The sequence below is a fragment of the Mobula birostris genome, chromosome 6 (assembly GCF_030028105.1).
Source record: "Mobula birostris isolate sMobBir1 chromosome 6, sMobBir1.hap1, whole genome shotgun sequence".
Classification (NCBI taxonomy): Eukaryota; Metazoa; Chordata; class Chondrichthyes; order Myliobatiformes; family Myliobatidae; genus Mobula; species Mobula birostris.
The window spans coordinates 19,134,277-19,156,716 of NC_092375.1; the positions used below are offsets into that span (position 1 = coordinate 19,134,277).

A 22,440-nucleotide genomic window follows, 5' to 3' on the forward strand; every position below is an offset into this window, starting at 1 on the left:
ACAAAGTGCAACCACCCCTCGGCGGACCATTAGCCCGATGGAGAAAGGACGATTATACTTCTCCCATCAAGCTAGGTTGCAACCGAGGTTATATAAAGAGCGGGTGGGACGGCGACGGCGGTGGAAGAGTCAAGAGCCGCCGGCTGCTGTGGAGTTGTCTCCGCCGCTTTCGGCCAGTGAGGGAGATATTGAGTAAATTAATTATATATATTTAAAAAAAGAGAGAGAAAGTAAGGGGGGCAGGGAGTGGCGGGCACCGTTGATAAGCAGAAAGGAGGAAGGAGAAAAATATATTTAAAGAAACGTACCAAAGAGTAAGGGAAGGGGAAAAAAGAAACTAATTTATTTAATGAAGAAAACAGGGGCCTGTAAAATGGCCGGCGACAGCGGCACGTCCGAGGTGGTCAGCCGGTATTTAAAGGACGCCGACGAGCCGCGCTCGACGCTCGGCGGCGGTTCAGCGGCGAAGGCCGGCGATGAGGAGGAGGAGGAGGAAGAGGAGAAAAATCTCGGCGGGGACGGAGGCGCCGCTGCCTCCTCGGCGGGCCACGGCTCCAAGGCCGCCTCGGCTTACGAAGTGATAAACGGGATCTTGTACCGTAAGAGGCTGGAGAGGGGGGCGACCAGCTACACCGAGGTGCTGGTGGGCGCCGCCGCCGAGCAGCGACGCGCTGTCATCGCCTCGTTCCACCAGCAGCCGGCGGCCGGCCAGCGTCACTGCACCATGGAAGAGACGTACAAGAATGTTTCTGAGAACTATTGGTGGGAAGGTGGGTTAGTGGACTGCCTTAAAAGTTTTTCCCTTGATAAGGGTTAGGGGGTGGCGTACCTTGTAAAGTGTTAGCTTTGAATATTCTAGATTTGTCTCGCTTTTAAAAAAACGTAAACTATTCGCTTTCCTAGCCAATGTGATGGAATGTATTTGGCTGTGAGGAGCTCAAGCTCTTCAGTGGAACATGAACTTGCTTTCCTCACTGGAGTTGAAGTTGTCATGTGATTGCTCTATTGGCTTTAAGAGCCTTAAGACCCATCGGGTTTGTACCCAACTTTAGTAACTTGCTAATTAACTGTTTACTGCATTGAGATTGTGTTTGTTGGTGTTGGGGACGTCCCGATATCTTCATTTCCTATGTCCCCTCTCGCTCTTTTCTAGCTTCATTTCCACCCAGGGACGTGAGTGAACATGTAAATATTTAGTTTAATCGAACTAGCAAGATAACTTGTATTCCTGCATGGTTGTTGGTGAAGTAACTTCAGGTGAATACTGGAGTAAGTTGATTAGAGGCTTCTCACCATATCAAAACTTGTATCTGAGTAACTAGTGTATATAGGCCTCGCCCGATTTGAGAATTTTGGATTGGTTTTCGGGGAAGATGGGGCATGTTACTTTGACTGGGGGGGGGGGTGAGAGGGCGTGAAAGTGGCACTGTAATTGATGAAATTTGACGAGTTGTGATGAGCGATGTTCCTGTAGACACCGTCGCTTGGCATAGATGTTTGGAGATGCTATCCTTATCCAGGTCAAATAACTAATTAGCTACACTAAAGTTGGATTTTTATTATGTGTTTGACGTTCTTGAATCAACTGAACCAGTTCATAAAATTCTTGCATTTAAATCTGAATTCCAGAAAAATACTTGATGGAAATTTTGTTAATACTTTTTATGCAGCTGGTAACGTTGGTGAAAAGCGTACTCACAAAATGTTTGAAAGTCCATTGTTAGAACACCTAGTTCAGCATTTTTCATCAATAATGACCTCTGAAGCTTGGCTAGCTCGTTGTGAGCCTCTAGTGGCAAAACGCAATATTGCAGTTTAATGATTGAGCACTGCTTCTCAAACTGAACAATGTTGAATCAGAATACTCAAAATTTGTGCAGGCTGCAATTTTTTTGAATCTCATTAAGGAATTGAGAAATATACGGTGTACTAGTAGGAAATAAAGTTTGTCATGGCTTCAGCCATTTTCTATAACCACTGCAAAAGGCAAAATGCTGAAGAAACTCAGCAGGTCAGGCAGCATCTATGGAAAGGAATACAGTCAATGTTTGGGCCGAGACCCTTCAGGAAGTTGTAAACACTTCCACTTAAAACAGCGCGCTCTACTGTAGTCTTAAATTCACTAATAAATTATAATTGAGTTTGTGGTGGCTGATGGGTTCTTGATTAGTAATGGCGTCACAGGTTATGGGGAAAAGGCAGGAGAATGGGGTTGAGAAGAATAATAAAGCAGCCATGACTGGTGGAGCAGACTCAATGTGCTGAATGGCCTTTCCTGCTCCTGTGGCTGTGATATTACCAAGCATCTGTTAGATCAAAGGAAAACAACGCAGTGGGATTCAGGAAGGGAAATGATGTTAATTTCTAAATTTTATCATGCAGCAAGACTTCGAATTTTTCAATGATTCAGTTTTCTTTGGTTGTCCATTGAGGTGTCTCACTAATATCCTTGTACAAAAATTTGGCTGCAGCAGTTAACTTGCAAAAGTTATTGCATAACTTTAGGAAAATATTTGCAATCGAAGGGAGACATTAATTAGCAACAGCATGAAGTTGGTGAATACAGGCATAACCAAATCCAGGTTTGTTTAGGTGAACTGATGGCAGGTGCTATTTTATTTGGGCAACTTAAGTGACTGAGGTCATGTTAATAAATTCAAGTGCGAAAATATAGATTGCCATTACACCATAAATTTATAGACACGTGGTTTGGGTGAGAGGATCAAAAGCAAATATAGTTACATTTGCTGGTGAAACAGATGGTTGGTAGTGTGGGCTGTGAGTTGGATGCTGGGAGGTTGACTTTTCCCTTCCTGAAGTCCACAAACAGTTCCTTGATCTTGCTGATATTGAATGTGTTTGTGACACCACTTAACCAGCCAGCCTATCTCAATAGGTGACCTTTCTCCCCTGGTCCCACCCCCAGCTGCATGTTTGGCAAGACCTACTCTGGTTTCCACTGGTCCTCCCAATTTTGCGTCCTTTCCCATCTACCCCCACCCCAACCCTCCTTCAGCTATCTTCCTTCTCTACCCCTTCCTTGCTCCATTCACCCACTTCACACACACATCTTCACCAGTCAGCCCCCTCCCATTCTCTCCTTCAGTACTTAAACCTTAAGACCATTTACCCAAATCTTGTTCTGGTAGTGCTTTGTGTTCCTAGTCATCTCCCAGGCAACTGTCTCCTACCTTTACACTCCACTTCCCAGAGCTTGTTGCATTTGTGTTTTTTTTCCTCTTTCTGTCTGTCTCCATCTGTAATTCACCTGCCCCAGTCTTCCAACTTCACCCCTGCTAAACCTCCTCTACCTACGGACATCCCACCTCTCCCGGAAGTTCCAGGAGTCTCCCACATATTAATAGTGGCTCCCTGATGCCCGCAAATTATATGCAATATCATGGAAATCAATTTTTTGAGAGCGAGTGAGAAAAAGCAAGAGAGAGTGCGAGAGCAAGAGAGAGAGAGCGCGCACAAGAGAGTGAGAGAGAGCAGCCATGGCAGAGTGTTCCAAAACAAGAAAATATAAAATGTATGTCACCCCAGACTACCATAAAGTGTACCCCTGCCTAATAGGGGTCAAAAATAATGACAGTGTTGCTCGCTGCATTGTTTGCAACAGTGACTGTTCTATTGCCCATGGTGGGTTAAGACTGTAAAAGACATGTTGAGGTGAGTTTAACAGGTGTCATTCATTCATTAGCATAGCTGACGTTATTTAAACTAGCTGGCTAGCTGCTAAGGAGCTAGTCTATGCAGACATCCCACCTCTCCCGGCAGTTCCGGGAGTCTCCTGCAAATTGATGGTGCTACCTCCCTGAAATGAGTTTTTGCAGGGTGGGATGTCTGTACCTGCCACCTGTCTTCTTGCACCCCTCCTCAATCTATTAATGACTTCAGAATCCTTTCTTGACACCGGTGATTTTACCACTCCACTCTCAGTCCCAATGCAGAGATTCAACCCGAAATATCTTTCCTCCCACAGATGCTGCATAACCCCCTAAGCTCTTCCACCAGATTGTTGTTCCAGATTGCAGTATCTGCAGACTCTTGCATCTCCAAGACCTAATCTTATTTCCTTGGAAATAAATAGTATGATAACAATTGTGCACTTAATCCAAGACTGCCAGTAATTTTTTATAAATTAACACTCTCATTTTTCATTGCTTTTAAGGGATGTTTCCAGACATCAGAGATTATGTACAAGGATGCAATCACTGTAAAGACAGGAAAGATAATCTTCTGGTAAGAGATCGAATGAAAGTAAATGCATTTTAATTTGACCATCATAACAATGGTTGTTGATTAGTAGGAAATGCTATATTGCAGTGATCTTATAACATCAGTAAGTTTGTGTGCTTATTAAATCATAATTTTAAAGTGCAATTTTGAGACTTTCAATGCGGTAATTGTGGATCTTTAATTTGAGCTTTCATCCCATCTGTACCTTTTCCTTGTATTTTAAAATCCTTTTTCCATTTTGTTTGGATTTGTACCATAATTTCTGCTGTAAGTTACTATGCAATTCTAATAATTGCCATTTACATGGTGAAAATGCTTCTTGAGAGTGTTACTGAGCCACATGAAATGTTTGTTCATAGCCATGGAGGTGGGTTTAATGAAAGCAGATGGAATAAAATCCCAAAATTTGAGATTGTGACAACGGAAACACTGTTCCCTCTAGGCTGCATGGGTGTGCAGTTGTGCAATGACTGAAATGCTGCTGCACACATTGCATTTGATGCAATGCCGCTGGAATTTTTAAAATTATGTAATATAATTTTGAAATTATCCTGATTGTGAAGTGCCCTCTAATTGGGTTAATGAATTAATCCATAAATTCTCTAAAGAAATGTACCACAACTGTTAAAACATTTTAAAGCTTCAACATCTTTACGTTGTCAATGTTTCAAGTTACAACACTGTTATAAAATTGTAATAAGTCAGTAGCTCATTGTTAATAAACCACTGAATGCCAATGCTTTCAGACAAGAAAAAGCTAACAAAACTTGATTTTCTTGTACTATATTTTGTGATACCCTTCAATTAATAAAATCAAAAGTATGTGATTTTTCAGTTTTCACTCTACATATTCATAGTATGCATATGACAAAAATACTTGGTGCTGAGCAGTTTTCAGGCCATGTAAAAATTTCCTGCTCAGAGCAATGGTTGATCCCCGCAGCGGTTTTTTTTAAAAAAACAGCTGGAGAGAATGTTGAATGGAAAGCACAGGAACCACAATCTATTATTGTTAATTCTTCATGTTTTGTTCACCAAACACAACAAATAGGTGTACATTTTAAACCATAACTTTTGCAATATTGCAGGTTTATCTAGCTTTTATATTTGCAATTGAATTGTTGTTATCCTAAGACTATATTACACATTATACTTAAAGTTCTTTTGCATTGGTATTCTTGAATACATCCAGTTTAATTCTGGTGGCTGTATTTGCATTCAAATACTAATGGTTATGCATATTGAATGTTTGACAGCGCCAGTTTAAAGCTGGCTCAGATTCAGAGTTGCTGTTATTTCAATGGAGAAGAATGGCACCAGGGAGAGGGCTATATAATTGGTGATTTATATTCTTTGAATTAATTGTTTTGCCTTACCTGGTAAATATTTTTAAATTCTATATTGAAACTTGGAGCATGATAGTCACAAATTCAAATTCATGTTTATTGTCATTCAACCATACACATGTATGCAGCTAAACAAAACATTCTTTTGGGGTCAAAGAGCAAAACACAGTACTTATAATCACACCCAGCACATATAATTGTGATTCAGCAAATAGTCACAAAATAGTAGCATAATAGCATAGCCTGAATTACATCAAATTGGTTGTGTGTGTTTTAGGTTACATTGTGTTGACTGTCTAATTCACTTAGGGTATTGGTTAGCTGAAGGAAGATCAGATAGTTTGTGAATTAGCGGTAGTGTTTGAGGTTTTTAAGAAGGTTGCTTACAAAGGGAGTATCAGTCAAAAGCACTAATGCATGCATCAGATTAAGGGGTATAAGCAGTACTGTAGGGGGGGAATGTTACGGGAGCCGTTTATTACAGAAATTACTCAAAATGGAAAGAAATGTTATAAACATTTGTTTTTCTTTTTGACAGATTTCGGAAGAAAAGTACATAACTGGTAAATTGACGACACATTGCACTAAAGTGCTTGAGAGATTGAACAGTCAACGATCTAAAGGACTTTTTTGTGATGTGACTTTGATTGTGGAGAAAACATCCTATCCAGCTCACCGTGCTGTTTTGGCTGCTGTTAGTGAATATTTCCAGGATCTGTTTTCAGAGAAAGGATCCACGTCTAATAAAGTTGTGGATTTGAAAGGTAAAGGAATTTTAAGCTATTCTGTTTAAGCTCACTGTTTTCAGATTGTTATTTCCAAGCAATTAGCTTTATTTGTCACATGTAAAACAATGAAACATCATGAAATGTGTCATTTGCATCAATAACCAACACATCCAGATATGTGCTGAAATTTGTCCACAAATGTTGCTATGCTTCCAGTGCCACCATAGCATGACGATAACTTATGCTTACTAGTCTGTATATCTTTGGAATGTGGGAGGAAATGAGAGTACCTAGAGGAAACCCACCTGGTGGCAGGGAAAACATACAAACTCCTTACAGAGGGACGGAAATTGAACCCTGGCCACTGGTACTATAATAGCATTACTCTAACCAGTATGTTACCATGTCGCCCCTAATGTACTATAAGTTCCAAATGGAAGCTCAATGATAAAATGAATGAATTATTTATGAGTTCAAATCTGCACTAAAGAGTTGAACACACATTCTGGGCAGACTTTTTGGTATGGAATATGTATTGTAATGTCCACCCCTACATGCTTTTGAATGAGATGCTGAATTAAGTCTCTAGCTAATTAACAAATTACATTTTATTAGGAAAAGAAGGGAACCCTCCCTTTTTTTTCCCTACATTTATCCTTCAGTTAATATTCAAAAGAAGATTGGTTAACCTATCATTTCTTCAATTTTGCTTTTTGGACTATGAAATGGGCTTTTTGGCTGTAGATTCAACCTATAAAATAGTGACCAGTGTTCAGAAAATAATCAATTATTGGTCTATGAAGCACTAAGCAACAAAAAAAGTAAACAAATGCTGTATTGCTTCCATTATTGTGCAAGGGTTGCAAAATGTTTCAATATTTTATTTAAATGTAATTGCCTTTGTGTAAAGATGGATAGGCAGTAGAATAGTTATTTTTAACATCTAGATTCAATTGATTCACCAACATTCAGAAACATATCTTAAGTTTTTTTTTGTTCTGATAGTATCTTATGTGACAAAAACATCTGACCTATTTTATGGGCCAACTGTCAACTACAAATCCTTGCAATCAGATACTTAAACTCCAGCAAGCACAACTTAATATGTGGCAATTAATTTAAGAAATTTAATAGGGAATGTATGAGTCAACTGTTTTCAGAGAAGAGTGAAAAGTGAAACTTACTCTCCAAATGTGGTTTAGATGAATGGCATGGGTGCATTTAAAAAAAATGATAAGTAAACAGTGGTAATGAGGGATGAATTGATTTACTGACGTGAATTAAAATTAATGAGGTATGTGTGGCAGTCAATGCCACACAGTCACTTAGTTTTGTGTAGCATTGGCTGTTGAGGACAACTGACTTCTTTTTGTACTGCAAATGCTACATATCTCCCGCTATCCGAAGGTAGAGCGTTCCTGTGAAACCGTTCGTAAGCCGAAATGGCGTAAAGCGAAGAAGCAATTACCATTAATTTATATAGGAAAAATTTTTGAGCGTTCCCAGATCCAAAAAATAACCTACCAAAATAATACCAAATAGCACATAAAACCTAAAATAACGCTAGCATATAGCAAAAGCAGGAATGATATGATAAATACACAGCCTATATAAACTAGAAATAATGTATGTACAGTGTAGTTTCACTTAACAGAATCGGGAAGATTTAGCCAAAACCGATTTGTAGAAAAAAATGAGCACTTATGTGCATGCGCAAGTATACACATGCGCACACACCTGCCCGCGCAAGGCTTCGCGGTCATGGTAGTCTTTCTCGGGGTAAACACAAGTTTAAAGCGGGCGTCTTTTTTCTCGTAAAAGCGAAAATCCTCTTTCGGTTGGCGAAAACAGGTACTAATGTAGGTCTTTCGTAAAAGCGAAGTGGTGTAAAGTGAACTTGCATAAAGCGGGGGACACCAATTTGTGCTTCGATTGATTTGGTTGAACTGTTAAGGGCCTGTTGAGTTTGGTAAAAGGTGTTTAAGCATTGAGAATTAAAAATAACACAAGTCACTTAAAACACTCAACAGAAAAAAAAAACAGCAGCAAATGCTGGAAGTATTTATTGGGACATGCGGGGACATGCAGGTACAGAATTAATATCTTAGCCTGAAGTCCCTTCATCACAAGTGTCAAAGGGCCTTCAATCTGTCTTTTTCCACAGAGCTGCCTGATGTTTCCAGCATTTGCTATAGTGACATTCCTATTTGTCTTGTAAATCAGGTCTACTGACCTGCATGGATTGTTAATAATATTAACCTACAATTTTTCTTTAATCTCACATTAACAAAGCATTTAGCATTCTTGATCATTATGTGGGAATTGATTTCCATTATCTTAATTTCAGTGATAGAATAATTGATTTATGACTAGGGTACTATTAAGTAGCAATATACTTATTAATCTTACTGCTTTTATTAAACACTTTTTTGCTTTTTCATTTAATATTAGTAACATTTCCTTCACTTTAGCCTGATGATTCAGATAGAGCACAGGGTGAAAATCAGTTTTGATAGAATAATGTACCTTCTCACAAGAAAATATTAATTGTGATATACAAAACTAAGTGGAATAACTTTGCTTTTGGTTCTACAGAAAGTGTAAGGTGAAACGGAAACTTGGATGGTTAAGACCTAAAACTTGGGGGAAATTGCTCAATGACAGAAATCAGTATCAGCAGGAAAGATAATTGAAGTATTCAGATACAAATTTGTTAGTGCTCATAAAATGTTCTGATGAATTCCCTTGTGACCATTACCCATCAAAAACTTCATGCTGCATGTAGTTTTACATTTAAAAACTAAAACAAAAATGGGAAAGATGGATTTTGCATCTCATTAAAGAAAAAATAGAACTTTAATTTTTAAAGAAAACTAACTTAATTTAACAATTGCTTGTAGAAACAGACTTTGACAAATGGATCATTTGGAAATTCACCATTGGTGGATTGATCAGTTCTACTCTCAAATTACTTTTTTTTTTCTTTCCAGGATTCAGCAGCAAGAGTTTTCTCCCACTTTTGGAATTTTCCTACACGTCTTCACTATCTGTGAAACCGGATTATTTTGCTGAAATATGTGCTTTAGCCAGGCATCTAAGGATTTGGGAAGTGGTTGAAATGTGTGCAGCACTTTGCAAGTTGCATGGAACTGGGAACAGCAAAGCACATAAAGAGGAATCCAGCAAAGAGGAGAAAAAAGAATTTTCTTCATATGAAGTTTGTATTGATCAGTCTTTAATTGGACCTAGACAACACGTGCCTCCTATTTACTATCCGTTTGATCAGCTGGAAGATGATTCAGCACAACCGAAACTTGATAATTTCGGTAGAAGTGTGTTTTCTCCAGGATCACATTCAACAGTGATTCAGGGAGAAACAAAAGTGCCAGATTTTACTTTTAAGCTTCAAGAAATGCAGTCAGGACTTTCCAAAGATAAAGTGGCACCAGCACATTCTGAAACCTCTGTTGGTAACCTGGAGGTGGAGACACTGGAAAATCCCAGTAGACGATTTAAATTATTAGGCTATTCTGACAAAACTCCACCGAAAACACAAACGGTTAAATCTTCATCACAGAAGTGTTCATCTGCAAATAAAGTGACTAATATTCCTACCTCTTTAGAACTGAAATTTGCAGATAAGTCAAGAGATCTTTATAATCAAAGAAAATGCAACTTTGAGAAAACACCCACAAAGTCCAAATCACAGACAAGAGTGTCGAAGCACCTGGATTATAGCGTTGCAGGCCCTCAGGACAACTCTGGTTGTAAAGGAGTAAACACACTTCTCCGGTCACCTGTCAAACAAGTAGCCACTGAAGAAGAACTTTACTCTCCTAATGTGAATGAGAAATATAAATTACTCAGTGTATTGGGGTTACAGAGGAAAACGTCTGTTACTGATGGTGAAGAACAGGCTAGCTGGAAACAAAAAAGGAGACTTCGACAACCTAAAGTTAGAAATTATTCCTTGCTTACTGGAATGAAGAAAAGAAGAATAAATTGTGCAAAAAGCCAATTACAACCAGACCAGATGAAAGCAAAAGGACTTGCCAATTGCTTTGTTGTCATTGAAAAGATCCTACCATCAATACAGAAACAAAATGGAGACAATCAACAATTAAACAAAGCATTGTTTGCACTAGAGAAAACTGAACCTTTAAATTGTAAACTTAATTTCTCTCAGGGTTGTACTGGAAAGGAAATAGTTTGTAGCCCAAGTAAAATACAGGTAAAGAACCCTAAACCTGAGACAGAAGGCTGTTTACTTGAGAAGAAAATCCAGCAAAGAAAGAAATGTAGCAGTGGAAGTTTTCCATTAACCAAAAAGTCACAATGCCAAACAAATTCCAGTATTTCTAAACCAGGCAAGAAGGATAAATCGTCAGTAATCTCTGTGGAGGAAATAGCAGTGTCATCAAAAGCTCCTCATGGCCACAGTGGTATAGAAGGGAGTGCATTGACCAGGCGAACCAGAAGTTGTACCTCGTATACTACGCCGGTAAAATGTTCTTCCTCACGAGGAAGCACTGCTGCTAAAACATCTCCATGTTTGATACATCACGGTCAAAGTGGCAGAAGAACTAGACAGTTATACAAGGCCATAATAAACTGTAGAAAGTGTAAATTTAACAACTTGGACTCCGTGCCAAGTCGTTCTCAAAACGCTGCTCAGAAAAATATATCAGAAAGAACACTCCTGAAGAATAAACTACTGAAAAATAAGCTATCATCAGAAGAGTGTAATTTTCATGAAAATCGAAAGCTGGTTTGTGATGATATCTGTGTGACAGTGCCATCAAAAAGAAAAGGAAGGCAAGTTCTGAATGTGGATCTGTTTAACCAAGTGCCTGCAAAAGCAGAAAGTGATGTTGGAAAGCTTAAGGAAAAATGTGATGGCAAAAGCTTAGTTCCAAATGTTTGCCAAAGTACTTCTGAAGAAGGGAAAGAAGAGAAGGCAGCAGCCCTACTGGATAGGAGAAGACAGCGGACAAATTCATCACAATTGAGATGTAAACAAGAGAAGATGAAACAAGAACAATTAAAAGCTGTTTCCAAGAAGCTGGAAAAGCAGATCCTTATCAGGTCCAGTGAAACACAACAATTTAAAAGGAAAGTAGAAAGGACAGGGTGCCGATCTTTGGATGCTGAAAAACAGAGTTATTTGCATAGCATAAAAGCTCCAGCACTGGGTAAAAGGAAACGCATACCTACACAGAAGATTATTGAAGCTGGTCTTTCCTTAGGATTTCTTGTATCATCTCAAAAAACTGATAAAATTAATAAGCTACCTGTTCAAACCAAATGCAAACAGTTCGGTTTGTCTCCAAGTCACATGAGGAACAACCAAGCAGCTGAAACAAAGATACGTGTAAAGGCATATTCTAAAATAACCACTTCTAATGAACGAGCAGCCACTAATAGAAGACAGAATTGTAATACAACTCAGAGAAAGTTGAAACATTCAGAAGTTTCAAAAAGGAGGAAAGAAAATGTGGCAGCAAAAGTAAAGAGAATGAAACCTGTTGTTTTGTATGGAAAGAAGCTATTAAATTTGAACATTAAGAATACACTGGGTAATAAACGGTCAAAACCTAACGCAAAAGCAAATATTATGAAGAAAGTTACACAACTGTCTACCTCACAGAAGGCAGTAAAGTTGCAACAAATAGCAAGTGCTAGTTCAAGAATTACAAATTCCAAGAGCCTACCAAAGGTATGTACCCTTTCTTACTACTAAAGATAAGGTTACTCATCTTGAGCATTAGATTACGCAATTAAATCAATAGTGAAAGTTGAATAGATTTGTCACTTAATATCAGAGCTGGGATCATAATTAACTCATGGTTCTCTTCACAGAAGCAGAGAATATAAATGTGATAGAGTTGAGCTAAATCTTGAAAGTATTTTTTTAAAAAATGTTAAAGGTGACTTGATAGAGATGTACCAGATAATGAGAGGCCTTGATCATGTGGATAGTCAGAGGCTTTTCCCCAGGGCTGAAATGGCTAGCACGAGAGGGCATAGTTTTAAGGTGCTTGGAAGTAGGTATGGAGGAGATGTCAGGAGTAAATTTTTTACGCAGAGAGGTGAGTGCGTGGAATGGGCTGCCGGTGGTGGAGGCAGAAATGATAGGGTCTTTTAAGAGACTCCTGGATGGCTACATGGAGCTTAGAAAAGTAGAGGGCTATGGGTAAAGCCTCGGTAGTTCTAAGGTAGGGACATGTTTGGCACAGCTGTGTGGGCCGAAGGGCCTGTGTGCTGTAGGATTTCCATTTTTCTATGCTTCCACACTATTCTTAGAGTCTTGGGGTCAGTACAGAAGTGTACTGAAAGGTTACCAACTTGAAGAACTTGAGGTTCATGGGGAGCCAAGAAAAAATAAAAATAAAGTTTAAAGGGAAATTCAGGAGCTATCCCAAACCCAGAAATGATTTGGATTCTGTTAATTGTTTCCAGTGTCTTGAGTTGGTAGCTGGTTAAAAAATGTTTTCTAATTACATTGAATCACAATCAAAGGCGAGATTTTTTTTAAAGCACTGATCTATAATATGTCATATTTTGCATGAAAATGTGGTAAAAGCTGATTCAGCAATAACCTTTAAAGGGAAAATGGGTAAAGAGGTAATTGGAAGAAAATTGCAAATCTTTGGGAATTATTCAAACATTGGCCACAATAGATTCCCATTTTGTAATTCCTGTGATTTTTATATTTAACAGATTATATCTGTCATAAATGGTCTCATGAGACTAATGGATGCCTAAATTGAAGGTCAAGTATAAATGCAGAATAAATTATTGGTCTAGTAAAGCTGTTATACTAGTAACTTGTAGTTGTGTAAGGTATACTTGCATTCACACTGGAGTGCAGATATGAGACACTTGTCTTGCATTCTGATTGCATTTAAGTATTTGATTTTATTTGATTAAAATTTGAAAGGGTTTATAATAACAATGCACTTTGAGGGAATCTAGACAAGTATAAAAGTTCAAATGTATACAAGTGCAACTCTGTCATGATCTGATTGAATTATGGAACGTACTTGCAGTGGGCTGGTGTATTAAATGGTTTATTCAAAAGTGGAATCTGGATCAATGGACTCTTCGCTTCTGTGGTTTGTATTGTGAGGAGGGGGTGTGGAGGCCGGTGTTTTTGCTGGCGCGGTGGGGATGCACGGAGGTATCAATACATTTTGCTGCTTGTGTGAGGTTCAAAGGTCCAATTTAATGTCTCCCTAATAAGGGAGAAAAAGGTGTCTCCGTTTTTCACCAGTGAACGGGGAGATGTAAAAAAATGCTGGTTTAAGATGTTAAAAGTCTATTATATCGCTTTTTCTGAGCTCTGTGCCCTTTTTCTGAGGAGGCAGAGCTTTTATGTTTCTAATGTTCTACGGAGTTTCTTTGTTTCGTGGACGTCTGTAAAGAGGGCAGATTTTGGTTTGTGTACTGGATATGTACTGATATTAAATGTCAAAATTTCTGAAGCCCGTTAATGTTCCTGTGGCATGATATACACATGAAAATGTTAGTTATATCATTTATCAGTAATAAGAAATGCTGTTCAGTAACTTTGACTATGTAGAGCAATTGATATTTTGGTTTAATGAGAACCAAAATGGATGAGAAAGAGTGTTCTGCTTTTCTAAAATAATTTCTCTAGAAAGAAAGAGATGTGTTCTGTTCCTGTGTGTATGTGTGGCTACCTTTAAAAATATGAAACCTGTAGTGTTGGATGCTGCTTAATATGTTGGATATGTTAATTCTGGTTGACTGGATCATTTTGATATGTGAAGCAGTGTATACTTGATGTGGCTTGATGTCAGAATTCTATTCCTTTCAGGTAAAAATAAGGGTAATATAAATGTATTGTGACAAGTTTTACCCGAGTTGCCAACATGCAGGTAATCTGCAACTAAGAATTGATCCTTCAAGTTGCAGTCCATTTGGACCAATATTTAACATTGAATGCGCACTGGAAATTGTGTTTGAACAGTTGACTTTCATTACACTTTTCACCTGGGCATCACCTTGTGCGCATATACATATTGCATGGATCTGCTCTTTGCATTTTGGAAAAAAATACAACTTTGATATTTTTACAGGGCTGCAAGAGAATGTGATTAAAATTAAGTGTTTAAGTATAGGTGTTTAATATGATTTTAGTAATATTAACCTAACAAGATGATGTAACAAGGCAAGAAGTAAAACCTTTGTTTTTACATGTGTACTCCAAGGGTTCCAGAGAATGGTACTGAGACTACTTGGTAAAAATGGGTCCATAAGAGATAGGAATAGAATTAGGGCAATCAGTCCATTGAATCTGCTGCAGCATTCCACCATAACTGATTTATTAACCCTCTCAACTCTGTCCTGCCGTCTTCCCATAGGCTTAGATGCCGTTACTAATCAAGAACCTCTGCTTTAAATGATTTGGCTTCCAAAGCCATCTGTGGCAATGAATTCCATTGATTCATGGCCCTCTAGCTAAAGAAATGTCTCCTCATCCCTGTTCTGAAAGGATGTCCTCAATCTGAGGCTGTGCCCTGTAGTTCAAGACTTTCCCACTTCAGGAAACATCCTTTGTACATCCACACTATCTAGGTCCTTCAATATTGAATTGGTTTCTATGAGATCCCCTGCTAACTCTTCTGAACTCCAATGAGTACAGGCTCAGAGCTACCAGAAGCTCCTTGGGTTAAATATGGGGAAGTAACAGGAAATAAGCAGAAAATAATACGCGTGCGTGTGTGTGTCCTTTGTGAGAGTTGCTGGTCATTCAGTGAAATGCTAAATTTGTAAGCACTTGTATGGTTTAAATGGCATGTGTTTTATTCATGATAAAACTAGGATCTTGCAATTACATGTGTAACGATTAGAAATATATTTTCAGAATTTGCGGGGAGCTGCACAAGTACTGAAGAAGTTGCAGCCAAAACTTAAGGGATCATTAAAATTAACTCCAAGAAGCAAACACATAGCCGAAGAAAGCATGAAAAAGACCAAAGTTTCAAGAGCCCACACTTGCCACGAATGCTGTGCGACGTTCACAAATTGTGACTCTCTGTTCCTACACAGAATGAGCCACATTAGGGGAAAGCGCTGGTTGTGTCTTGTAAGTACTATTACTTATCTGTACTTTTGTACAGTTGATATCTCTTCAAAGGAAATTACCCAGAGTGGCAAAAAATTATTCCAATGACTACTTTCTTAGTAAACTTTTTGTATGCTTAAAGGTATGGGCAGATTTGAGTTTGTTGCCATCTTTTACTTTCACTGGGCTATACTGTACTTAAGTATGTCTATAAAACCTGAGACTTGGGCCATGCTATTGTCATTATCAAAGCCTTGATTTTCCTGTACTAAACAATCTGGCTATACCAGTCTGGTAGGGTAATTTGATGCATTTGAACAGGTCTATAATGCCTACATTTCATGATGGCTGTTTCCATAATTCCTCAGTAAGTTCTGCAGAGATGCCCTTAACATCCAAGATCACTAAAGAAAAAGTAAACTCAATGGAAATGTTGACATTTCAACTTCAAAACAATAAACCTGGAAACATTTTTGGAAAAGCAGTCTTTGGAAGCTTTTTAGGAGTGCATGTGACAGTTTACTTTGGGGAAATAAGTAAAATTGAAGAAGGTAATCATTTTCTAAAAATTGTAACCTTTTTGCTCATGCTAATATTGATAGCATTAATGTTACACTAATTATGAAAATCCATTTAAAGACAACTTTCTTTAGACTTTCATTTATTGCAAACATTTGTTTTGTCCATAGTTTCTAAATAGTAACCTGTGAAAAATATTTTTCAGTTGTGTGATAAAACCTTCTATGGCCAGAAGAAAGCCGAAGTTCACCTTCGCAGTCATAGTGAGAAGCTGTACAGATGCAAAGTCTGTGTCACAGTATCAAAGAAAGAAAAGTCATTTCAGTACAAGTAAGTAATATTTATTACTGTCTCCTTAACTAAGCTATAGAATGCAGATTAAGCAAAAACTTATCCTTTAGACTGTTCCTATGTCATGCAAAGGGCTGATTGCAAGTTACATGGGTATATAGGAGTTTTTTTTTCTCTACCTACATTAAAGACATCTACTATCATGCTTCCACCATCATTTAAAAAAATGGCAGAGTATTGTAAGCTTTCCACTTCAATAGTGAAGTGAAAGTTAGAACTTGTCATTGTTGACCTTGCCTTTCCATAAGAACACAGCAGCAAAAGTTACTCACTTGACTCCACAAATCTGCCCCATTACTCAATATGGTTCACTCAGACCTCAACTCCTTTTGTATCAAATCCCTGTAGCTCTCAATTCCCCAAGCTTTCAGAAATTTACCTCCAATTAAAATATTCAAAGATCTAGCCTCCACAATTTTTCTCTTGGCATTTCTATCTCCATCTCAAGTTCAAGTTTATTGTTAGTCAGCCATACACATGCATACAACTAAACGAAACATCGTTCCTCTGGGTCAAGGTGCAGAACACAGTACAGATGGTCACAATAATAGCACAAATCACTTAGTGGTATGGCCTGAAGATTAACAAGTTGACATAAAGTGCAAGGTGCACCTACTAACCAGTGTATCTGTTATCTGTGCGAAGAAACTGGAGCACCTGGAGAAAACCTATGCATTGCATGGGGTGGGCATACAGACTCTTTACAGGTGACTTCAGAACTGAACTCTGAACTTTGATGCCCCACGTTATAATAGCATTATGCTACCATGGTGCCCAGTTGCAAAGAATCTGGTTAATTTATCTGTACATTCAGTGAATGTGAAGCTGAATCAATGGTGATTTCAGAATCAAGAGGCAGGTTTATTGTCACAGACATAAGTTGTGAAATTTGTTTTGTCACAGTACAGTGCAGGCATAATAAATTATAAGTTACAAAAAAAGTAAAACAATGCAAAAGGAAAGTAGTGTGATCATGATTATGCAATCATGGACCATATTCAGAAATCTGATGGTAGAGGGGAAGATGCTGTTCTTAAAATATTAAGTATGAGTTTTCGGGCTTCTGTACCACCTCCCTGATGGTAGTAATGCGAAGAGGGTGTGTCCCAGGTGGTGAAGGTCCAAAATGATGGTCCCCTTCTTGAGGCATTGTGTTTTGAAGATGTCCTTGATGTTGGGGAGATTAGTGCCCATGGTGGATCTGGTTGAGTCTACAACTCTCTGCAACCTCTTTCAATCCTGTGAGTTGGAGCCTCCATACCAGATGATGCAACTGGTCAGAATAGATCTGTGGAAATTTGCTAGCATCTGGTAGAGGGAAGAAGCTGTTCCTAAAAGAAAGTTCTGTTCTTCAGGCTCCTATACCTCCTCCCTGATGTTAGTAATGCAAAGAGGACATGAAACAGGAATGACCATAAATAATTTATTATGTAAATATTTTGTTATGGAAGTTCATCTGTTCCATTTATAATGACTTGGAAGAACAAAAGAGTGCCTTTTCACTTACCAAGTATTACTGATAGTGCTGTTATTTTTTTTAACAAAAAACTTTCAATCTCGAGTTACTGAATTTTAATTTGAAGTGTGAAAAATTTAACTTCTCCATAGAGATGAAACATGCATAAAATGTTTTTTGCAGTAGACCATTAATTCAAAATAAGCAAGGTGATCATGATTAATGCTCAAATAATAGAATGTTTGCTTTCTATCAATCTTACCTTATTTACAGCTTTAATTTTTATAAATGCTTACTATAATTTAGTGAGTTTATAAAATTGCTTTTTATTGGAATCAATGTCCAAAGTGGGCTTATTTACTTAGTACAGCACAAAAGATGATCATGCTGGTTCACAGTAAAGCAATCCTGTTCTATTAACTTTGTTAGACAATTTTGATCTGTCTTCTAGAATTATTTGTTAAATAGATGCTTTAATTATGCTGATACTTCTCAGCACACAGAATGTTTTCCCAAGAATGAGCGCTAAAGGAATTGGTGGTAAAAGGTGTTTTTAATAACATTGTGCATTACTATATCCCAGAAGCTTGGTGTGAACACTGCCCTTGCTGTGTACTGCTGATCTGTGGACTTGACAGCTTTTTAACATTAAATCTGCCCATGGCTTAGTCTACAGATACTGCCTGTGAGTATCAGCAGTGAGATGTTGTTTCCAGGGGTGTACTGTGGCCAGCACAGTGAGAGTTGGCCTCGACTTCATATTTGACAAACTGCCTGAATTCTATAATCTTTTTGTCACTTCCTGTTAGATGTAATGGAAGCTTGTCTCGCTCCTTGTCTAATGGGGCCAACTTTCCCACTTTTGAATATTTGCCACAGATGGGAACTTAATTACAGAGCCATATAGCAGCTGCTATACCTACTGTAGCATGTCCAAAACCAGCTTCTCCACAGTGAGCCTAGTATGTTTAATGTCAGATTCCCAGAGCAAGGGGGAAGACAGGAGTTTAGGTGCATCTCTGCACAGCTCGAACAGATTTTTTTTTTAAATGTATTTTTTTTTTAAATGAGTTTAGATTGGAAGACCATCAAATCTGTGGTAGGCCAATTAGTGCTAAGCAGAGATGCCAGTGTAACTAGAAATCTTTGTTGTCCATAGATTTCACTAACACTTCTATTATTTTTTCCCCATTTACTACAGGTGGTAAGAAATTGCAGAGTGGATGGGCCAAAGAACTGAAGTGGTTGCAAGCTGGAGAAAGAAATTGCTTTGATACATCTAAATTTATGATAATATCAAGACCAGAGGAATTATGCAAAAAGGGGCTGATTTTTGCAGTGTTTGTATTAGAACATTTAATAACAATTGGGTCTCCTCCAACTTAATTCCCATGCTGTCTGTAAAGAGTTTGTACGTTCTCCCCATCAACTGCATGGATTTTCTCCGGCTACTCCAGTTTCCTCCGGCAGTCGAAAGACGTAGTAAATTGGTCATTGTAAATTGTCCTGAGATTAGGCTAGTGTTAAATAGGTGGGTTGCAGGACGGTATGGCTTATTGAGCCGGAAGGGCCTGTTCTGCGCGGTATCTCTAAATAAATACGCTAAATTATTCTTCAGTGAGCAAAAAATGGAGCCCAATGTTATTCACATTTCATACCACTCAAAACATTCAAATTATTTTATAAAAATTGTTCAACCGTTAAATATTGTCAAAGTTGAGAGGTTCTTTGTTCCAGAAATTGAATCTTACCTGTTATTTTTCTGTCCAGGAGTGTAGATGCCTTCATGGAAGCCTTGTACTCTGGCTGAATAGCGGTTAATTTGGAATGGGTAAAACTGTGCCTTTAAGATTTATTGTATACATTAAAACAACAGTGGTTATTGAAGTCCCATCGTGGGTCCCAGGGGTTCCCAATCTGACATCCACGGCCCCCTTGCTTAATGGTATTGGACCATGGCATAAAAAAAGGTTGTGAACCCCTCTAAACAAATGCATGACTGTTTCCTATGCACTGGAGGTTGGTGACTAGTAACTTGATAGAGTAGGAATCATATTTGGTGTTGATCTGTGGTTATAGTCAAGAATTTGATGTAACCATTACTGCTAGAATGAGGCAATTGTGCAAAACACTGTAATGTTCTGTAGATAACTGGATATAACTACTGTTGTAAATATTCAGAAAGATGTATGTGCAGTCTATTTAAAATGTGGTTATATAATAGTCTACACAAACTAACTGGTGAAAATTTCATGCTTTATATTTATGAACTAATGATATAGCTATAGGTTTACTACTTTTTAAGATAAGTTTTTAATGTATCTTTAAACAGTTGCACATTTTATCTTGTAGAACACCAGTTTTTTTTAAAAAGGGAACTTTAAAAAAATTTGCAAAAGGTGCTTACTGTAATCTTGCAGTTGAAAGGGCCATTTAATGTTTAGGAAGTTTTTTCCTTCTGCTAATATAACTGGTTTGGTTGTATACGTTTAACTATCTTGGATGTATTTCCATCCCTGACAAGCATGCAACAATGCATGTGTGCTTGAGCACACTCTAGTCTGCTGCTCAGGGTTGTTTAGCTGAATGTATTTGAGAAGGTGAAAATTTGAATCTGTTTTATTTTTCAATTGTTTATGCCCGTTAGAATTCTCTGTTTGAAATTTTGCCAGTCTGAAGACTGGAATACTCCTCTCATCTCACCTTATCTTGATTTCAACATGTTGAAACTAACAAACTTGAACATTTATATTGAGGAATTAAAATTCAGGTTCTAAACAGTCTCCGCATCAGTTCACTCACCTGTGGCCTCTTCCAGTCAGTTAGATTCTGTTGAACTCTGTATTTGAACTATGAATTTTCTAAGTTTTCCCAGGTATAGTTTTCTAATGAAATCCTTACATTTGTAGAAGAAAGTCCTGTCAAGGTGGAAAATAGAAAGGGGCCTTGCATAAATTGTATTTATAAAAAGGATCACTGCTGAAGTTAAATCATTTATTTTCTAGCCTCCAATTTTCTTTGTTTTCACTTTATTAAGCTACAGGTGGACCTCTATGGTGGCCTTTTAAAATGTGATTCAGAAGTCTAACATGTTATTAATGGTAGTGCGATCACTTAGAGTCAAGTATGATGCTCTCCTGCTGGGCTCTCAGGTGGTTGTGGAGGCTGATCTGGAATCCAGATATTCTGGTGCAGTCTGAGCAAGAGCAAGTGGTTAATGGTTGGGTTGATGTAGCTGAACCAAGTAGCTTTGCTGCACACGTCCTTTTGTTTCAGGAGCTATATTAGAAATCCTGACAAATGAAACATCATTCAGCAAAAAGGTAGCTAATATTTTGAAAGGACAAATACCTGAAATGCTGAACAAAGTGACACATGCTTTTAATGTTAAATATACCTCCAATTCGTCATGGTTTTTCCTCTTACAGTCTCAGGTTAGTGTATTCTGTTGCAGGGCTTTGTATAATGGAACTGCTTACGTTAAAGTCACAATACATGTAGAATAAAATCCAGTACCTTGTGTTATGATGTGCTACTGTATAGTGGCTTGTTCCCATTGGGGGGAAAATAATCTATAAACTGTTTATATTGTTGAATTTGGTTCCCATTCCAAATATTTTAAACTTTTTAGGAATGTAAATTTTGTATGAACATTAACATCTGAATTTTTGTACATAAAGTTCTAAGGAGTTTTACAATGTTAAGATCTTTATAATATAGTTTTGAAAATCCCCAGGAAAGATTAATAAAATTGTTTTTATTTTACTATTTTGTAATTTAACTTTTGTTAGGTAGATTCAGAATAGATCTTTAAGTAACAAAATGTTGATCTATTAAGGTACTTGTTACTATATATGTTCTACAAATAATTGTTTTCCATCACCCTTTTTAATTACAGTGAACCTATAAGTTCCTTTTCATATGGGACTTTTACTTATTTTCAATCATAATTATACAATTATAGAAGCTGTAAAATATAAACAAGATGTTAATTTCATCACAAAAGTTTTATTTACAATGTGAAGGTATCCACAGATTGCAGTTAAATATTTTCTCCATATAGCTTCTGTGGCTACCATGTTAATGATGAAAATTGCCATGAACTACAGAATATATTTTGATCTCTTTGAAAATTGTTTCCCAGAGGAAACCAGTCCTGTCTAATTCTTCACTTTGTTCCTTTTATTATTATACAGAACCAATAAACACTTTCTTTCTGAAGTAATTTGTGTTACTAGTTTTGTTGAATAGCAAATTTCCCAGTCTTTCTTTCATTACTTCCCCATCAACTCACCCTAGCTGAAACGCCAAGTAAAATGTGGAAAGTTTGAACTACATCCAAACAGTTCGTTCAAAAGTTCACAAGTTTCAAGTATCTTACTTGGGGACTCCAGCTCCAGATCTTTCATGTTTTCACCTGAAGCATTCCCCATGAGTGGACATAGCCGCAAAGCAGCGGAGGTTTGAGAGCGCAAACACGAGGAAATCTGCAGATGCTGGAAATTCAAGCAACACACCAAAAAATGCTGGTGAACGCAGCAGGCCAGGCAGCATCTATAGGAAGAGGTACAGTTGACGTTTCGGGCCAAGACCGTTCGTCAGGACTAACTGAAAGAAGAGATAGTAAGAAATTTAAATGGGGGAGGGGGAGATCCGAAATGGTAGGATAAGACAGGAGGGGGAGGGATGGAGCTAAGAACTAGAAAG

At 37.8% G+C, this 22,440-nt stretch overlaps 1 protein-coding gene across 2 annotated transcripts; it reads left to right on the forward strand.

Annotated features, from left to right (window-relative positions):
- The first annotated feature begins 112 nt into the window (after positions 1–112).
- On the forward strand, positions 113–21,958 carry LOC140198835 (uncharacterized). Of its 2 annotated transcripts, none has more exons than XR_011886270.1 (7): positions 113–770; positions 4,175–4,245; positions 6,127–6,352; positions 9,307–12,032; positions 15,207–15,428; positions 15,776–15,958; positions 16,132–16,216. XR_011886270.1 is itself a non-coding variant. In XM_072259947.1 (7 exons), the coding sequence occupies exons 1-7, from the start codon at positions 350–352 to the stop codon at positions 18,939–18,941; spliced, it is 3,798 nt and encodes a 1,265-aa protein (XP_072116048.1). In that variant the 5' UTR covers positions 113–349; the 3' UTR covers positions 18,942–21,958. The 2 variants fall into 2 exon arrangements, 1 of the variants encoding a protein (XP_072116048.1); XM_072259947.1 differs by lacking the exon at positions 15,776–15,958 and adding an exon at positions 18,935–21,958 and having other exon boundaries at positions 16,132–16,256.
- Positions 21,959–22,440: the final 482 nt, after the last annotated feature.

Bases quoted from the DNA above. Each gene is read 5' to 3' on its own strand.
- LOC140198835 (XM_072259947.1), top strand. From the start codon at position 350: ATGAAGAAAACAGGGGCCTGTAAAATGGCCGGCGACAGCGGCACGTCC. The intron at 4,246-6,126 runs GTAAGAGATCGA...TCTTTTTGACAG, and splicing joins ACAGGAAAGATAATCTTCTG to ATTTCGGAAGAAAAGTACAT. The intron at 12,033-15,206 runs GTATGTACCCTT...ATATATTTTCAG, and splicing joins ATTCCAAGAGCCTACCAAAG to AATTTGCGGGGAGCTGCACA.